The 19,257-nt window shown below is 37.1% G+C and overlaps 1 protein-coding gene across 6 annotated transcripts in view; it reads left to right on the top strand.

Moving 5' to 3' along the window:
* Nucleotides 1-19,257, top strand: part of CPEB2 (cytoplasmic polyadenylation element binding protein 2) — an 83,091-nt gene that overhangs the window by 41,084 nt on the left and 22,750 nt on the right. For 3 of the 6 annotated variants that reach the window (XM_068975194.1, XM_068975190.1, XM_068975193.1), the window contains one exon: nucleotides 13,056-13,079. The exons of the other annotated variants lie outside the window; for them this stretch is intronic. In XM_068975194.1, the coding sequence (XP_068831295.1) occupies nucleotides 13,056-13,079 (24 nt within the window). The remainder of the gene's footprint in view (nucleotides 1-13,055; nucleotides 13,080-19,257) is intronic. 6 annotated transcript variants of the gene reach the window in all.

Raw genomic sequence — 19,257 nt, forward strand, 5'->3', positions numbered from 1 at the left:
GGTGATGAACAGTGACAAAATGACTTAAAGAGTAAAAATCGTGTCTTGTGCGTAAATGAAGAAGCTGGATCTGTTTGGGGAATATAAAATTAAGAGAAGACATAACTGGAATTTTTAAGTGTTTGAAGGAAGTTATTTATAGTGGACAAAGACATACATTACTTCAGAAACCCTGACTAGAACCATTTGGAAGATGCTCAAAGTTGGAGTCAATAAAAGTAAAATGATTCCTTAAGCAGTGTTTCTCAAGTGTGGTACACTTACCCTTTGTGGCACCCAAGATGACTTTTGATGGTGCACAAATGCTCATTAAAATAAACACACTCCTATTACAGTTTCATCCAGCCATAAAATTAAAAGACGCTTACTCCTTGGAAGAAAAGTTATGACCAACCTAGATAGTATATTCAAAAGCAGAGACATTACTTTGCCCACTAAGGTCCGTCTAGTCAAGGCTATGGTTTTTCCTGTGGTCATGTATGGATGTGAGAGTTGGACTGTGAAGAAGGCTGAGCGCCAAAGAATTGATGCGTTTGAACTGTGGTGTTGGAGAAGACTCTTGAGAGTCCCTTGGACTGCAAGGAGATCCAACCAGTCCATTCTGAAGGAGATCAACCCTGGGGTTTCTTTGGAAGGAATGATGCTAAAGCTGAAGCTCCAGTACTTTGGCCACCTCATGCGAAGAGTTGACTCATTGGAAAAGACTCTGCTGCTGGGAGGGATTGGGGGCAGGAGGAGAAGGGGACGACCCAGGATGAGATGGCTGGATGGCTTCACAGACTCGATGGACAGGGAGGCCTGGTGTGCTGCGATTCATGGGGTCGCAAAGAGTCGGACACGACTGAGCAACTGAACTGAACTGAACTGATGACAGTTTAAGATCATTCCTTAGCTAATACAGGACTAGCAGAAATCTGTACTATTCTAGTGGTGCTAGGTTTGAGTCCATTAAAAGATAGTATATAAACTCAGGTCTAGGGGTTATGAAGATAAGGCAGACAATGTAAACGTTTTGTGATTCTACCTTCTTGAGTAATTAGCATGATAGCTAAACATGTAAATACTCCTTTTAAGTAAGGGATAATAAAGGATAAACAGGGACTGGAGTAAAGGTCAGGAAGTTGGTCAAAATAGGTGAAACTCTGAAGTACCCCTGGCAAATCCATAACTCTGAGCCTCTGTTTACTCAGATATAGAAAAAGTTATAATCCCATACCTGTATGTCTTGTGACATTGTTCTTTAGATTTCTTTTTTTTTTTTTTACAGATTTTAACAGTAAAAAATGTCATTGAAATATAACTGCAAATAGGCTCCTACAATAGACCATGTTCCTCAATTCAGTTAAAAATCCAGTTAACTAGTGAACACTGCCACTGTTGAATAATTCAGATATTGTAGAAGAGTCCAGGTTTAACATCTAGAAGTACCTTAGGGAAGTTGCATTATATAGCAATGGGTAGATTGTCTAAAAACCAAAGGTTTTAGTGGCTGATGTTAGAATGACAGCTTTAATGTTTGTATTTCTAAGTGTATAAATCTTACATTTTTAATAATAGTAAAAAAAAAAAATCTTTTCTAGGAGTAATACAAAATGGTGCATCATTGGAGTATTTGTTTCTATTACTGTACTCCGTTCCCATGTCTCCCAAGAAAAATAGCTTACATTTTTATTAGTACATGCGATTTTTCAAAAGGGGAACAGACCAGAAGTGTGGGGAGTGGGTAGCAAGCTGGTTTGAAATTCAGATTTGTTGTGATTAACCACATACAGCCATGTTTATAATCAAGAGCTTGCTCTATTTTAGGAGGAAATAATGTGTATCTTTTAATTAAGAAAATGTACTTAGTAATGAAATTGTCTTAAGTATATTCAGTCATGAAAATAGGAAACTTGAGTATGCAATCAGTTCTTTTTTGATGCTGATAGAAGTGAAGTAGATCATAGCAGATTTATTTTGGATCTTGAAAAGGATTGTGGTTGGGGGGGAATATTTCTCCCCTTGGTTTTGGCTCTTTTAGAACAAAACATATTGTCTTTAGCTTCACACCAAGAAAATGTTAACCTTTAAATATATTTCAGCTGATTTGGTATGTTTACCTGTCCCTTCCTCCAGTTGCAGTAATTCAGGTACCACAGACTGTTGCTGAGAGTAAATACCTAAGGGCACAAAGGTCCTAAGGAGAAGGTTAGAATTATCCTGTTTCTTTCTAAGTAGCTGCAGGTTAGAATCTAAACATTATTGGTAACCAGGACCAAACTGTAACATCCCTTGTATAGGAAGGATCTTCAGGCTTTTCTCATGTCCTTATTACCTTCATTGAAAACAAAGAAATATATATGTGTGTGCCTATAATGTATATTTTAACACACACACATACATACATATATACATATATATATACACATGTATGTTAAACAGCCAGTTCCTCACTTTTTATGATGCTTTATAAATCTATGTACCTGAAATTTAATACTCTTAAGTACAGTGTTTTTATACTACAAATTATTTGCTTTTTTTTTTTCTCTAAATCATATTCTAAATGAGTTTGGGAGGGGCATACTGCTTAAAAAAGTCTGTTTTAATTAAAACAGAATGATTACTAGACATGTAATGATTTTCTTTTCTCACTGAGAATTTCTGATAATTCTGATTTGGTGACAGTGGAACATACCCATGAAATTCACATAGAAATATTAGTAGGAAAGTTGAGTACACACACCATTGTTTAGCATAATGGTAGGAGATTGGTTATTTCCATGACAGGGAATAGGGAATGTTTCACATGGTTTAGCTTCATCTGCAGTCAGTTCTATTTTTGGTAATGTAGAGACTTGGAATCTGAGAGTTGTCCAAGAAATAAGGGCAATAGCTCTTTACAGGATTCTAAAATTCCTCAGGTATGAGATAGTTGGAGAAACTTTCTAAGTAATGTGTTCAAGCTTAGAAATGAAATGAAACCTAAGATGCTGTGAACATTTGTACATATTTTCACTGTTTTAATGTTGACTAGCCTCAGCTAAGAACATAAAAGCTAAGACCATAAACTGGTTATGATGTCATTAATTTTCTCAATAGATCATGAATTGTCATACAGTTGCTAAGTCATGTCCGACTCTTTGTGACCCATGGACTGGAGTGCACCAGGCGTCCCTGTCCTTCACTATCTCCTGGAGTGTGTACATTATTACTTAACCATAATTTTATAATATGACTTTAAATTTGATGAAAAGTTTTATTTTCTTTTGAATATTTGACCCTCTACAACCATGAATGAAATTCCACAAAGCAAATTTATATTAGATTAATGCCTTTAGATAAGCAGGAAGCCCAACTTTTGTGAAGTGCTTTGGGGCCTATTGACCACTTTGATGCTGAATACAATTATAAAGACTTCAGGGAATTCATCCTTCCATAGCCTGTTCTTGATAACTCCTTTTATAATTCCTAGTGTCTGATTTTCCATAGTTGACCTTCAGTCTGTTTGAAACCCTGTATATGTCTCAGAAGACCTAGATGACAAAATTCCAAATGCCACTTCCAACACTACCTCCACCCTAAACTAATATATAGATCAGTTAAGCTATATATTAATATAATCTGTATATACACATAAACACATGCAGAGATAAGCTATATATAAATGCGTATATAGGTGAGGTAAATCTGCCAGGTTTTGAGGTAACTGGAACTCAAGGACAGGTTAAGTCTGCATTTATATAAGAGAAGACAACAGTCTGTACATACAGTATACATAACTAAAGACAGTAAAATGCAGGATGTTAATGAAGTTACTTTATATAAAAGACTAATACAAACCTTACATTTACTGGCTTATTTCTTGAAATAAAAACAATTAAGACTTTTCAAGTTGGGTTCTCCCCTGTTTATTATAGGGGAACTAAGACTGTATCCCCACCCTGTAGACACACTTCTTTATATTAAAGCCTTAGTATAATTTTTTTTAATTTTGTAAAATCTCTACAATAGAATGTGTTTAATGATGTAAAATGTTTTCCTTTGATCTTTAAATTTCATACCTTTGGAGAGACTACATTTCTGACAACCTTTAATACATATTTTGACTTGACATTTTTCAATAACAGATTTTTCCCAGACTTAAAAAAGTCGATGAATATGAATTAAGATCTTGATTTTGACAGTCATTTTTGGTTTACTGCTAATTCTAGAGTAGAAATACTCATAGTATACTCAGATTTGGGAGCTAAGTTATTTAAAAACAAGTTGTAGATTTTATCAAACTGGTACTCTTATGAAAAATAAATTGCAGTGTTTTTTCTCCATGAGGAATCTGTAAACTGCTAGTAACATAGTTTGAAATACTTTCTGCTTTACCCTTTTAAAGGTTTAACATATGTACTATTCTTTGAAGATACTAATAGTAGTTTGTATCAGAATCCCTCTTACTCCAGATGTGGAGACAATAAACACTTAGCTGTTATAAAAGGTACCAAAAAAGACTGAAAGCACTGTTAGTCTGTCATTGATCATTTCCTCACTTAAGCAAGTTTGAACATGAGTCTTGTATTCTGTCTGTCTAAGCTCTGTAGACTTCAGCGGACCAGTTCAGTATTGTTTTAGCTTTTCACTCTTCTGTGTCTTCCAGTTATTTTTCCATGCAGGGCTTTGCATAAAAAGGGATGTTGACCAGAATTACTAGTTGGACATTATATGCTGTATCATTTTTTATAAGTAGAAAAGTAAGGATTCAATTCAAGTTGTCTCCATTCATTGGGAAAAATATTTAGGATGCTATTTAACCATAAAGTGTTACATATTCCTATCCCAATTAGATGAAAGAAATATTTATTCATGAGTTTAACATAATTGAGTGCCGCGGCCAGCACAAGCAAGAGTCGCACCTGCAAGGGGAGAGAAACGGAGCGTCCCCGCGTGGAAAAATAAGAGAGAGAGACAAAAGATGGGGTTGAGAGGATCAGACCCACTATGTCTGATGCCTTCCTTTATTAGGCCACAGTATTTATAGGGTAAAGTACGTGATTTAAAACATGTACAAGATTATTCTTTAATCTCCAAATACAATCACCAGACCCCTACCATTGTATACAGAATTCAATAAGATAATCTATCTTTTATGACACGTGTATAAGATAATCTATCTTCTAGGACATGTTACAGGAACAAGACATCCCGGAGCAAGACGACCTGGAGCCTTAAGGGCTACAAGAATTCTTGAGGGTGGCGGGACAGGGAGCTTAGGACAATGCCTAAGGCTCTGCATACCTGCGGAGCAGCTCCCAGGACTTAACCCTTCACGGGCCGTCCCCCGCAGCTCCCCTCTCTTTATTTTTTAAAAGCTCCATAAGATGTCGGTGCTGCAACATGTTTTTATGTATCAGAATTTTTACATGTAAAACTTCTTTAACAATACTACGAATAAGACAAGGAGCCAGACAAATCACGATAAGCACAACAATCAAAACCGTGCCCATAGTAATTATGCTTCGCCATAGTGATTGCAGGCTAGGGAAGTTAGAAAATAAATTTTGCACAAAATTGTTAACAGCATCAGCAATATTTAAAGTAGCTTTAGGAGAATTTTCAATATCAAGAATTTCATTATGTAATTGCAATAGATCTAGAGAGACATTAGTATTAAACCAAATTCCTTGTAGATGTTTTTTCACCTTATCCCAAGGAAAGTCAGATGCATTATAAGCCTTTTTAGTAACACAGATCCATTTATAATTAGCATGACATTGAATTTTCATGCGAAAGCTAATGCTCTGAACTTGTTCTCCTAGAACTCTAACTGCATCATATAAAGCTGATAATCTATCTTCTATTTTTCTATCTATATCTTCTTGTGTTCCCATTACTTTAGTAACATTATATGACAAGGAATCTACAGTATGAGCAGCTTGAATGGATTGTGCTAGAGATACAGAAGCAGTAACAGCAGTTGCTATAAGGGTGATTAAGGATACTATACCCAGAATAATCAGGCTCACACTTCTTTCAGTGCAGCTAAGAGCTGTGTTAATGCGTTGTAGCAATTCTAAAGCAGTCTCGTCATACCAAGCTTCAGTTATTTCAACAGGTAACATTACAAAAGCAGGTTGTTTTACTATTAAAACTTGTTCTCCTTTTGCAACACCTCTTATGCAATTGGTAAGTATGCAATTAGAACAATTTAAATGATAAATATTTGATGACAATGTTATTTCCATATGGCCTTGTATCAACATGAATGGGTAAGGGACACAAGCTCGGGGATATAAAAATCCCGTAACTCCTACATTACCATATTTACTCCCACTGATATTGGGTTGTAAATATAGACTATTACCATGACCAAAAGCAGCAAAAAGTTTCCACAGTTCTGTTTGAAATATCTGAGCAGTGTTTACAGAGAGAATGGGTGGATGCTGTCCTCGATATTCAGGAAAATCAGGCTTTCCCCCAGGTGCCCAATCCCATAGAAAAGTGGTATTGGCATTGTTGATGTTGTACACCGACGCAACCCGGGCTCGACATAAAGTCCAAGGAGTGTCTATTCCCATGCGGATGCTTAGATGTTTGTCACAAAACGGAATGTCGAGAGGTCCAGTTCCGTCACGGTGCGATCTTTTTCCGGTTTTTTCATTGATGCCAGAAATAGTCACTCGAGGATATGATATATCAGCTGACACCTGTATACAGTGAGGATGTTGCACTTGATAAGAAAAGCACATAGGATATTGCATAGTAAGACCATAAAAGGAAATATTAGCTTGCTGAGGGGAAATATGAGTATCGGATTTTCCTCCTAAAAGACCTGTGTCGTTGACATAGACAGGCACTATTTCTTTATCCCATCCCACTGATTGAATCATAGGCGGATCAGGAATGTATGCCCAAAAAGCCGTAGCCTCTCCGTTTTGTATCTGCTGTAACAACAACAATAACATAAGCAAGATATTGGTAGGTGTTGCTGGAGGTTGTACATGAGCCTCATTCCAAGCATGTCGCATTAACGCTTCAATCTGCCTTTGGGTAGGCAGCTCACTCGTGGGCTCGCTCAATGTCATGCGGCGTATTTGATGTATCAGGGAGTTTCTCCGTCGCGCGCACCAGCCTCTCCGGGATCCAGCGCGGCGCTTCGGCATTCTGTGGAAAAACACAAACATGTCCCCGTCCCCATATTAATACAGGGTCTGGCCCATACCACAGATTGGTAAGTGGATCCTTCCATCGTACAAGTGGTTTTTTGCAGGAGGGCCGTTCTCCCCAAAAACGTTGGGCTGCTGAATTGCCTTCTGCGTCTAAAGTTAAAAAGTTTAGAACAAAAAGAGCATGATTTAAGGCGTTATGCGGTGAGGGGCTATACAGTTCATTCCCCTTTTTTAGTTTTAATAATTGATGTTTAAGGCGTTGATGGGCTCGTTCCACAATACCTTGTCCCTGCGGATTATATGGAATTCCTGTCTTATGATGAATTTGAAAAGAAAGACAAAAACGTTGGAAAGAACGGCTAGTATAACCGGGTCCATTATCAGTTTTAAGGGTGTGTGGGGTTCCTGAAATAGAAAAGCAAAAAAGCAAATGTTGAATACAATGACGAGTTGATTCTCCAGTATGAAGGGAGGCCATAAGAAAATGGGAAAAAGTGTCGATAGAGACATGAACATATTTGAGACGCCCAAATTGAGGAATGTGAGTGACATCTGTTTGCCAAAGGTGATTAGGGCGTAAACCTCGAGGGTTAATGCCATATTGAGGGAGAACAAAGAATTGAGGACAGGTAGAGCAAGATTTTACGATTTGTCGTGCAGCTTCACGGGAAATCTTAAATTGCAACCGTAAAGAATGACTATTTTGGTGATGCAAGTTATGAGATTTTTGAGCCGCATCGATAGCTGATTGAAAAAACACCTGTTTAGTAAGAACGTCTGCAATGTGATTGCCTTGTACCAGGGCACCAGGAAGGGTGGAATGTGCACGAATATGTCCAAAAAAACACGGGTATTGACGACAGTGAAGGGCCTGTTGAATTAATGTAAATAAGTTAAAAACGTCAGGAGAGGTTGTGCCAATAATTGGAACAGTTTCAATCATCTGTAAAGCACCGACCACATAGGAACTGTCTGTAAATAAATTGAAAGAAGTGGGTACAGTTAGTAATGCTTGATGGACTGCAAATAATTCTACAACCTGGGCAGAAGAGAAACTGGTATGCGTATAATAGGTTTGATGGTTAATAATTAAAGCTGCAGTACCATTAGAAGATCCATCTGTAAATATAAGTGTTGCTTCAGGAATGGGTTGTCGGCGAACTATTTTTGGAAAAATAAAGGCATGAAGGCTAGCAAATTGTAGCAATTTATCAGAAGGATAATGATGAGTAATCCGTCCCGGGTAATTTGCGAAAGCTATAGGCCAATTATCTGAAAATTGAAAAAGCCAATCTTGTTGTTCCAAAGCATAAGGAATACAAATGAAAGGGGGTTCCATACCAAAATATTGGATGGCTTCATGACGTCCTTTTGCTACAACTTTTGCAACAAGCTCATAATAAGGAAGCAAATGTTTAGTTGGAGTAGCCGATAGATATATCCATCGCAAAAGCTTATCTTGATAAAGAACCCCTGTAGGTGCTCGTGGGGTGGAAAGTATATACAGACCCCATGATCGTTGGTAATCAAGATAAGTAATCTGTTGTTGTCTAATAGCTTCTTCTATTGATTGTAAGGCTGATCGTGCTTCTAAAGAAAGCGTTCGGGGTGACGCAGGGTCAGAGTCACCTTTAAGGATGTCAAATAATGGTTGCAAGGTGTAAGTGGGTAATTTTAAATAAGGGCGTATCCAATTAATATCTCCCAGGAGCTTTTGAAAATCGTTTAGAGTTTTTAAATGATCAGTCTGTAACTTAACTAATTGAGTACTATAAGCCCGAGGATATAGGGAGAAGCCCAAATAATTATAGGGAAAGTGAGTTTGAATTTTTTCATCAGCTATGACAAGACCATTAAGACTCAAGTGTTGTTTTAGAATAAAAAAAGCTTGATACAATAGATGTTCGTCAGCATGAGCTAATAATATATCATCCATATAATGAACTAAATATAACTGAGGAAAACGCTGACGAACAGGAGCTAACGCTGCAGCAACAAACTTTTGACACAATGTAGGGCTATTAGCCATTCCTTGTGGAAGGACTCTCCATTGATAGCGTTGCATAGGCTCTCTAAAATTAACAGAGGGCAAACTAAAAGCAAATCTTTTACAATCTTGGGGTGCAAGAGGAATAGTGTAAAAACAATCTTTTAAATCTATAACAATGATAAAGGATTTGTCAGGTATAGCGGAAGGAGTGGGTAGCCCAGGTTGTAGGGCTCCCATATGCATCATTGTTTCATTTACCTTACGAAGGTCTTGTAGTAATCTCCATTTTCCTGATTTCTTTTTAATAACAAAAATTGGGGAATTCCATGCAGAGGTAGAAGGTTCAATATGCCCAAGTCTCAGCTGTTCCTGCACCAGCTGTTGTGCGGCGGAAAGTTTTTCTTGTGTTAGGGGCCACTGATCGACCCATACCGGTTCCTCAGATTTCCAATTAATAGGATCGGCATGTGTCACAGGAGAATCAGAGGTCCCTAGGGAAAACACCCTAAGCCTTTTCGACTTTGATTAGATTTTAAATCAAGGGGTAAAATGATGCCTTGATGTTGTTTGCCTAAACCTTGGTTGGGGAGTAAACCCTGATCTAACATTAAATCTGTTACAGTGGGTGAAGGACTATATAAATATACACCCATTTTGCTCAATATATCACGCCCCCACAGATTAACTGGAAGATGGGGCAGAATATAGGGTTTAAATTGGCCTGAATGGCCGTCTTTATCCTTCCAAGTAAGAAGGGACGAACTTTGTTCTGGATTAGTAGTTTGGCCAATACCTTGAAGAGTAGAAATGGCTATTTGTTTAGGCCATGTAGTGGGCCAGTGTTTATCAGAAATAACACTAATATCAGCCCCTGTATCAAGCACTCCGCGGAAAAGCTTACCATTGATGTGCAGTTCAAATTCTGGTCGTGCCTCGGTAACATTTTGCACCCAATAGGCGTCAGAGGACCCGAAACCTTTGTCCTGACGATCTCGGTTAATTGTTCTTCCTTGTATAACTAATGGAACTAAAAGGAGTTGAGCTATACGTTGTCCTGCATTAATTACAATAATTTTGTTAGGAGCGGAGGCTAATATTTTTATCTCTCCTGTATAATCAGAGTCAATTACACCAGGATGAATAAGTATTCCTTTTAAAGATGCACTGCTACGCCCCAAAAGCAGTCCAGCAGTTCCTGGAGGTAAAGGCCCAAACACCCCTGTAGCAAGGGTTTGAACCCCCATCTCCGGAGTTAATACTGTGTAGGAGGTGGCACAGAGGTCCAATCCCGCGCTGCCTCTTGTGGCTCGATAGAGGTCTGCAATGGTTCTTTGGGAACCTGCAGTGTTGCCCCATAACATTGTTTCGGGGCCAGGGGCTGGCCCCTCACCCAGTTTCCCGAAACCGGGGGTAAAGGATTACCTTGAACATCCGTCTTAGAACGACAGTCTCGGGCCCAATGCTTTCCTTTTTTACATCGTGGGCATGGAGCAGGAGGATTAGCAGGAGTTTGTTGCCGTTGTTTTTGGGGGCACATTACAGCCCGATGGCCAGGTTGACCACAAACAAAACAACCTGAATTACCTGACTTTTGATATCCTTTCTTGTTCCTGGCTTGTTGCTGAAAAAGTACCTCTTTAATGCCTTTTCCTTGCAAAGCCGCTGCCATGGCAATGCCTTGCATGTAGGAGGGTCCAATGTCAGCACAAATGCGAATATAATCAGACAGATCTCCCTTCTTTCTGTAAGGTCGTAAAGCAGCTTGACAGGCAGAGTTAGCATTTTCATAAGCCAATTGTTTTGCCAATACTATCCCAGCTTTTTCATCTGACATTATCTTACCTATAGTCTCTAAAAGTCGTGCCACGAAGTCCTGATAAGGCTCATCAGGTCCCTGTCGGACTTTTGAAAGATCTTCTGTCTTAGTACTGGAGCTAGGAAGTTTTTTCCATGCCTGTCTGGCTGCGTTTGATATTTGTGCATATGCACCAGGCAAAAAATTAAGTTGAGTGTTAGTAGCCTGGAAAGCGCCTTCACCAATTAACATTTCATAGGAGGTTTGTATACCTTGCTGCCGATTAATATCAGCTATGTGGGCACATTGTTCAAAATATTCAGATTTCCATAATAAATAATCTCCCCCTGAAAGACAAGCTCTAGCTATTTGTTTCCAATCATTTGGGGGTAGATTTTGAGTACCCAGATTTTCTATCATAGCAATAGTGAATGGAGCGGTAGGACCGTACTGTGAACAAGAGACCTTTAACTCTTTCAATTGCTTGAAAGGCAGTGCTTCATAGAAACGCTGGTTATTATTTTCAAAGACAGGAAAAGCAAGGGAAAAATCGGAGACAACCTCACCAAGTTGTTGTGCTTGTCTCAATGCCTTTTGTAGCGGAGACACCATCTCAGATGGAGGAGGAGGAGGCCCCGGAGGGGGATCGAGACCAGCAACAACAGAAGGAGCATAGGCAGGAGGGAGAGGTGGAGCAGAAGGGGAGTTTAAACTGTTACTAGGAAACTTAATTCCTGAGTTCTGCAAAGCAACAGTGAGATTTTTTAAACATTCAACCAAATCATCTTTAGATATTGACGCCCCCTTTTCTTGTGCCAAAAAACCCCAATCTTCTTGATGGTATTTAGCAGCCTCTTCATCTAACTCCGCCTCATCTGTGGAGGAAAGTGAGTCATCACTATCCGAAAGACGCGATAGGTTACAAAACAGAGGGTCACCTTCAATTCCCTCGGGAACATGAAGAGGATTTTCTTCCTGTTTTAATAAGTTTCCTAAACGCTTTAATTCATCATTATCAAAGTCCAAGCAATCACGAATTAGTGTCCAAAAGGATAAAGTTTCTACAGGAATCTTTTCAGGGCCATGTAAAGTATAATGAGTCCGAATTTGTTCCCCTACCTTTTTCCACGTCTCTAAGCTTACCGTGCCTTCTCTGGGGAACCAAGGACAAACTTCTTCAATAAATGAAAGAAAATTGATTAACTTAGGTTTAGAAATAGTAATTCCCCGGTGTTTTAACATTACAGATAGCATATGTACAAAGAGTTGACGACTATGCGTCTGTCCCATATTTATACTCTCAACGATATACCTTACTGCTCCTTCCTTGATAGTCGCTAGTATACTTATATACTCACTCTTTTCGACTTAATATGAGCAGTGGCGAGGAGAAGCTGTCGATCTCGAGCCCCACGTTGGGCGCCACCTGCCGCGGCCAGCACAAGCAAGAGTCGCACCTGCAAGGGGAGAGAAACGGAGCGTCCCCGCGTGGAAAAATAAGAGAGAGAGACAAAAGATGGGGTTGAGAGGATCAGACCCACTATGTCTGATGCCTTCCTTTATTAGGCCACAGTATTTATAGGGTAAAGTACGTGATTTAAAACATGTACAAGATTATTCTTTAATCTCCAAATACAATCACCAGACCCCTACCATTGTATACAGAATTCAATAAGATAATCTATCTTTTATGACACGTGTATAAGATAATCTATCTTCTAGGACATGTTACAGGAACAAGACATCCCGGAGCAAGACGACCTGGAGCCTTAAGGGCTACAAGAATTCTTGAGGGTGGCGGGACAGGGAGCTTAGGACAATGCCTAAGGCTCTGCATACCTGCGGAGCAGCTCCCAGGACTTAACCCTTCACGGGCCGTCCCCCGCAATTGAGAATAAATTTTGTATTTCCAGTTAATTTCACAGTTTTTGTATGGTTCAGATGGGACATAAAAGAGTGCTTTGTAAATATTAAAATACCATGCACATGTTGTGTGATGATATTGAGGTAGCTCTTAAGACAAAGTAGTTCTAATTCCCAGATGCCCACATAGCTTTCCATGTCACAAATGTTTGTTTATGTGGGCTTATTTTTAGTTCTGACATTTTACAATTTGTCCTTTGTTTACATGCAGCGAGGAGTTATGGGCGAAGACGAGGTAATTCATTTCTGTTTGCTATGGTATAACTGTTTCTAATTGGGTTTCACTGATCAATGTTGTAATTATCCCAAATTTATTATGCAATGTCTGGAAACTCACTGAAAAATTGTGTTTTGATTTGCACACTTACTTGTCCAAGTTTTGAACCCTAAATATCTTAACCTTTAAGGTACATTTTCATACTAATATGGTTATTTAATAAATTTTTCCATTATAAATGTCTAGATTTTAACTTTTTAAAGTCATTTGTGTATCTTTTAAAATAAACCTTCTGTTTATAGTGTTTTAAGAGATGTGTTTAATAGATACTACTGAAGGCGACATGCAATATGAATTTTCTGCTCTCCCAATCTGTAACTGATTGTCTTATCTATGGTATATAATTTATAGCTCTAGTTTATTAGTTTTATGTTTGATCTAGTTGAACATGCCAAATACCAAACAGATTACTATTAACACCGACATATAGAAATCATGTTGCTCATATTTCTCTATGTCTTAAAATAATCCTTTCTTTCTCTGTCTTAATACCACATGCACATGCACTTTCTCTCTCTCTGTCTGTCTCACACACACACACACTTTCTCTCTTGCACAAGAGTCTTCCCCTTTGGGTTCTTGTTTTCTTAAGGAAAAGACTAGGACTATGCAGCGCTGCTTTGTTCAGCTTCCTAGGAAAGCAGCTAACATTTTCTGTGGCTTAAACTTTGCTTTTCTTTTTCATGTGCAGAAATTGATAGGAAGAAAAGTAGATGTGATGATGGGATGAGAAGAAGCAAAAGTAGCTTTACACTAGATTATCCTCTAAGTGATGAATAGCCATACTACTTATGTGGTTGTTGTAAATGCCAGTAACCATAGTACTCATGTAAAAGGATTTTCCTTAGCTTGTAAACTCTTCCTTGAGCCATGGAGCATAGATAGTAAGAACAGTGCCTCTTGATAAATTTTATGTATGTGTGCCAGTGCTTCAAATTCTTTTTATCTAGTCATGAGTGTGTGACTTTGAACACAAACATGCAAAACTGTCACCACTGACGACAGAAACTAGTATTCATACGTGTCAGTAGTATTTCCAGTTTCGTATTTCAACGTTTTCTGAATTTAACTTCATTTTCAGAATCTAGTTTCTTGAAATGCTTCACTGAATCTCTTGGTTCTTTATTTTTCTAACTAAAAAATTAAGAGGATTTAGAGACTAATGACTTAGAAAACTGAAGCTGAATAACTTTCTAGAGATTGTTACTAGCAGCTGAGAAGAGGAGAAAAATTGAAAATTTTAGTACCGATTTTCAGTTCTCTGGACTATCTTATTTCACTGTGGTATTTTAATATGGAAATTTAGTTCTCTTGAAAAAAGCCCATTTACCAATCTGTGTTTTTAGGTATTTTTGAAACTGTAGAGCAATTTAGGATTCTTGTCTTTTTATGCACGTTTCATCTTTTAATCTTAGTGTGATTTATACACCTGATTTGGTATATTCCAATGTAAATGTCATAATCTGGAAAGTTCTTTGAAACAAGGTATAGGAAAATCATGTTGTTTATCTTCTTTTATCTTAATTTAATAATTATAGACTGTGACTATATTAAGAAAAAAACAAAAATTTGTGCTTTACTCAAATATCTCTGTCCTCTGGGAGCCACAAAGACTTCTACTTCAGAGCTGCCTCCCAGCATTGGAAGAAAGAAGACTCTCACTTGGTTTTAAGGCTTTTAGTAGAAGCCTTCTGTAGCACAGAGCTAACAGTTGTTATACTTACTTGGCTTAGTTTAGCAGGAGGTGGAGTGAAGCGGGTAGGGCATGGTGGTGGATAACTTTTCCTCTCACATTGTATAGCATTAGTAATTTTTCTAGTTGTTCCTCCTAGGAGTCTGCTTTTAAAATTTTAGATTTGATAGTCAGATGAAAATACACTGTGATAAAGCAGAATGGAAAAGAATATGAAAAAGAAAATATATATATATATATATACACACACACACATACATACACACACACACATATATATATATAACTGAGTCACTTTGCTGTACAGCAGAAAATTAACACATTGTAAATCAACTATACTTCAATGAATTTTTTTTAAGTATACCCATTAGAAATAACTATTGAGAGGTCTTATTTGAGTTTGAAAGTACTTTTAACACAGTAAGTAATAAAATATATTTTTTTAAAAAGCACATACTAAAGGAGTGTCTCAACAAGAAGTAGCCTGGCTTTCTTCCTATTTTCTACTCACTTTTTCCTCTTCCTATGCTAGATGTCGTAGCAGTATCACAATGATAACCTTTTAACTATCAAAGATTCCTTTTATGGGTTTCATATTTTAGATATGGTCCATCAAAGAAAGTCCATTTATTTATTTAGTCATTTTTCTTTTCTAAAAAGAAAACTTTCATGCACATCAGATCTGTTGATCGTGGCATGTGTCACAGTGAGCCAATACAGTTTTTGCCAAAAAATAAGACATTGCTGTTTACCAGTGAATGGTGGGTGGACAGTATTATTTTCACAAGCATTTTGACTTTATAGTCTAGTTTAAGAAGAACTATTTTTTTCTTCTTTTGTCACCTTTGACTCACCTTTAAGCTCAGGCATAGAGTAGCTGTTTTCATTTAAAAGATTTCCCACTTGAGTGCAGTAAAAACCAAATTACTACCAAAATGAATGTGTATATTTTAATATCTTTAATAATGTCAATATAATCCAAACTGCCTGTGGATACTAATATATGAAATATACCTTAGGAATAATCAAAATTTAAATATGCTAAAAGTGATTAAGAAAAGCAAAGATTTCTTCCCCTGCTTTTCATTTGTATCCTGCCCCTGCTCCTATGTATTTCTGTGCCCTGGGAGCCATAAAAAGCTCTTCTACAGTGCTGCCTGAGGGCCAGGATTAGAAAGGAGAAAGACTCTTATGTCTATCTTATATATTCAATGTTTATTTCATTCTGAGAGTGAACATACTGGTCTGAGCTTTGAGTAGGTTTGGAGGTTGTGAAAGAAGTGTGAAGTGTAACTTAAGCACTCTCTCTCAGTCTGAAATATTTCTGTTACTGTAGCCTGTCCTTTTAATGCAATAATAGGGACAGGATTAAAATGCTGCTCTATTCCAGTGGAGTAAAAATATACAGAATTATGTTAAATAACAGAAATAAAGAATCTGTTTTAGTTAGTGAAACTAAAAACCAGAAAGCAATCTTTTCTAGCAGGCAAGCCCAAAGCTTTACTCGGTAGATTTTAGTGTATTACATATGAAATGGGAAGATGGGAGAAATACTTTTAAAGGGAGTAAAATTACAGAGCCTTAATTAGAGTGGTTGGATTTATTCATACTGTGTATATAGCCATTCATATTCCTGTGCCATAATGAATAAGTATTAATAATACATTATACTTAAAATATTGCTTAAAAATTGATCCAGGATTTTCTGTGATTAGATTTAATTTGAACTCATTTGACTCTTTAACAGTCTTATAAAATAGCCAGAGTAAGTATATACTCCCTAACATCACCACTACCAAATCCTTTCATGATGACATAAAGGCTGACAATTTTCATCTTTGATAACTACTTTTATCACCTTTTTATTGAATTATAATTTGTATGCAGTACTATTGGAGAAGGAAATGGCAACCCATTCCAGTATTCTTGCCTGGGAAAACCTGTGGACAGAAGGAGTCTGGCAGGCTGCATTCCATGGGGTCACAAGAGTTGGACATGACTTAGAAACTAAGTACCAGCAGCATACAGTATTACACTAGTTTTAGATGTACAGTGTGGTAATTCAGTATTTTATGGAAAATGATCACAATGATAAGTCTAGTAACCATCTGTCCCCGTACAAAATTATTACAGTATTATTAGCTATATTCTCTATGCTGTCCATTATCAATACATCTCTGTGTATAAACTGGAATTTTAAACCTCTTTATTCCTTTTACCTATTTCTATTTTGTTTATTCCACCTTCCTCCCCTCTGGCAACCTCCCATTTATGCTTTGTATCTATGAATATGTTTCTGTTTTGTTTTGTGTATTTGTGTTGTTTTTCAGATTCCGCATATAAGTAAAATCATACAGTATCTTTTTTTGATTTATTTCCTTTAATGTAATTAATACCTTCTAGGTCATCTGTGTTAGTGTGCATTGTAAGATTTCATCTTTTTAATGGCTGAGTAATATTTCAACAACATTTCATGAGTTGCCTTTTCTTCACGTCCATGCCAACACTTGTTATTTCTTGCCTTTTTGTTATAGCCATTCTGACAGGAGTGAGTTGGCATCTCTTTGTGGTTTGCCTAATAATTAATGATGTTGAGTATCTTTTTATGTATCTTTTGGCCATCTGGATGTCATCTCCGGAAAAAAGGCCAATTCAGGTCCTCTGCTTATTTCAAAATTTTGTTGTTGTCGATACTGTGTTGTATAAGTTCTTTCTGTGTTTTGGATATCAACCCCTTACTGTCATCTGTAGATGTCATCTCCCATTCAGTTGATTGCTTTTTCATTTTGTTGATTTCCTTCACTGTGCAAAGCTTTTTATCGTTTGCTGTAGTCCCATTTATTTATTTTTGCTTTTGGTGCCTTTGCTGAGGAGACATGTTCAAAGAAATATATTGCCTAAACCAGAGTCAGAGAGCTTACTGTCTGTGTTTTCTTCTAGGAGTTTTAGGTCTTATATTTAAGTCTTTAATCCATTTTGACTTTTTTTTTTTTTGTATATGATGTGAGAAAGTAATCCAGTTTCATTCTTTTCGTGTAATTCCTTTTTCCCAGCACTGTTTTTTGAAGAGACTGTCTTTTCCCCCTGTGTGTTCTTGCCTTCTTTGTCATGCAGACTAATTGATCATAAGCATGTTGGTTTGTTTCTGAGCTTTCTGTTCCACTGATCTGTGTGTCCTTTCTGTGTCAGTACCATGCTGTTTGTATTACTCTAGCTCTGTTGTATAGTTTAAAATCAAGAAGCCTGATACTTCAAGCTTTGTTCTTCTTTCTCAAGACTGCTTTGGCTATTCAAAGTTTTGTTTTTTTGGTTTTTTGGGGTTCTGTGCAAATTTTAGAACCATTTGTTCTAATCATGTGGAAAATGTCATTAGTATCTTAATAGGGAGTGCATCGAATCTGTAGATTGCTTTGAATAGTATGGAAATTTTAACAATATTACTTCTAATCCATGACAACAGTCTATTTTTCCATTTATTTCTGTCATCTTGCATTTCTTTAGCACCTTACAGTTTTTAGAGTATAGGTCTTTCACCTCCTTAGTTAAGTTTGTTCATTGATATTTTTTTCTTTTTTATGTGATTATAAATGGGATTATTTTCTTGTTTTCTGTTTCTTATAGTTTATTAGTGTGAACTCAATTTTAACCCAAATATATTATGTCTAGCAATTAGTTTACAAAGACATATAGGGTACCAAGTTTTAACTGATTTTTTTTAAATTAAATATCTTTATTCCCTGTGAGAAAAGGACAAACCTATTATTGGGGCAAAACATTTTTAAGTAATAACTATAGCTCCTGTCTTAGTTCTTTGGAGAAACATTCTAGATAGTGATTCTATCTAATTCCACAGGTGGTGCTTGAGAGAGATCAGTTCCAGACCTATTTCTGTTGTTTGGATAGTTTTTTTTAATCCTTGCATATGAAATAAAATTCATGCCATCACACTGGTGGGTCATTTAACCCAGTGGAGTGGCTGCTAGGATCTTGAAGCATGGGAGGAATATTCTTTCTTAATAATAACACTTTGTTTTGCATTTGCTTTAATTTTTAAACCAACAATCAGTAAATAAAAGTACAGGTTATACATTAAAATCAAAGAACCATGCTTACCTTTAAGCTATAAATTAACTTAATTTTGCACAAATATTTTGTTTTCCTCTCCTGCCTGTCCCTGCTGTGTTTCTGTGTTGGGAAATGTCTTAATTCTGGGCATCCAGAGTAAGGCTATGGTCTGAAAAGCCAAGTATAATAATTAGTTTTGGGCATATTAGAATAGCCACCAGTGTCACAGTTAGTAATTGCCCATTACTTCTCTAATTGTATCCGTTGTGCTACACGTACACCTGCTCACATAAGAGGACCAGATGTGGAGGAGTAGCTCTCAGTCATACAAGCATATGTGTAAGTTTGTCTTTAGTTCCGTCTTCAGTTTAGGATGCT

The sequence above is a fragment of the Capricornis sumatraensis genome, chromosome 7 (genome assembly GCF_032405125.1).
Source record: "Capricornis sumatraensis isolate serow.1 chromosome 7, serow.2, whole genome shotgun sequence".
Classification (NCBI taxonomy): domain Eukaryota; kingdom Metazoa; phylum Chordata; class Mammalia; order Artiodactyla; family Bovidae; genus Capricornis; species Capricornis sumatraensis.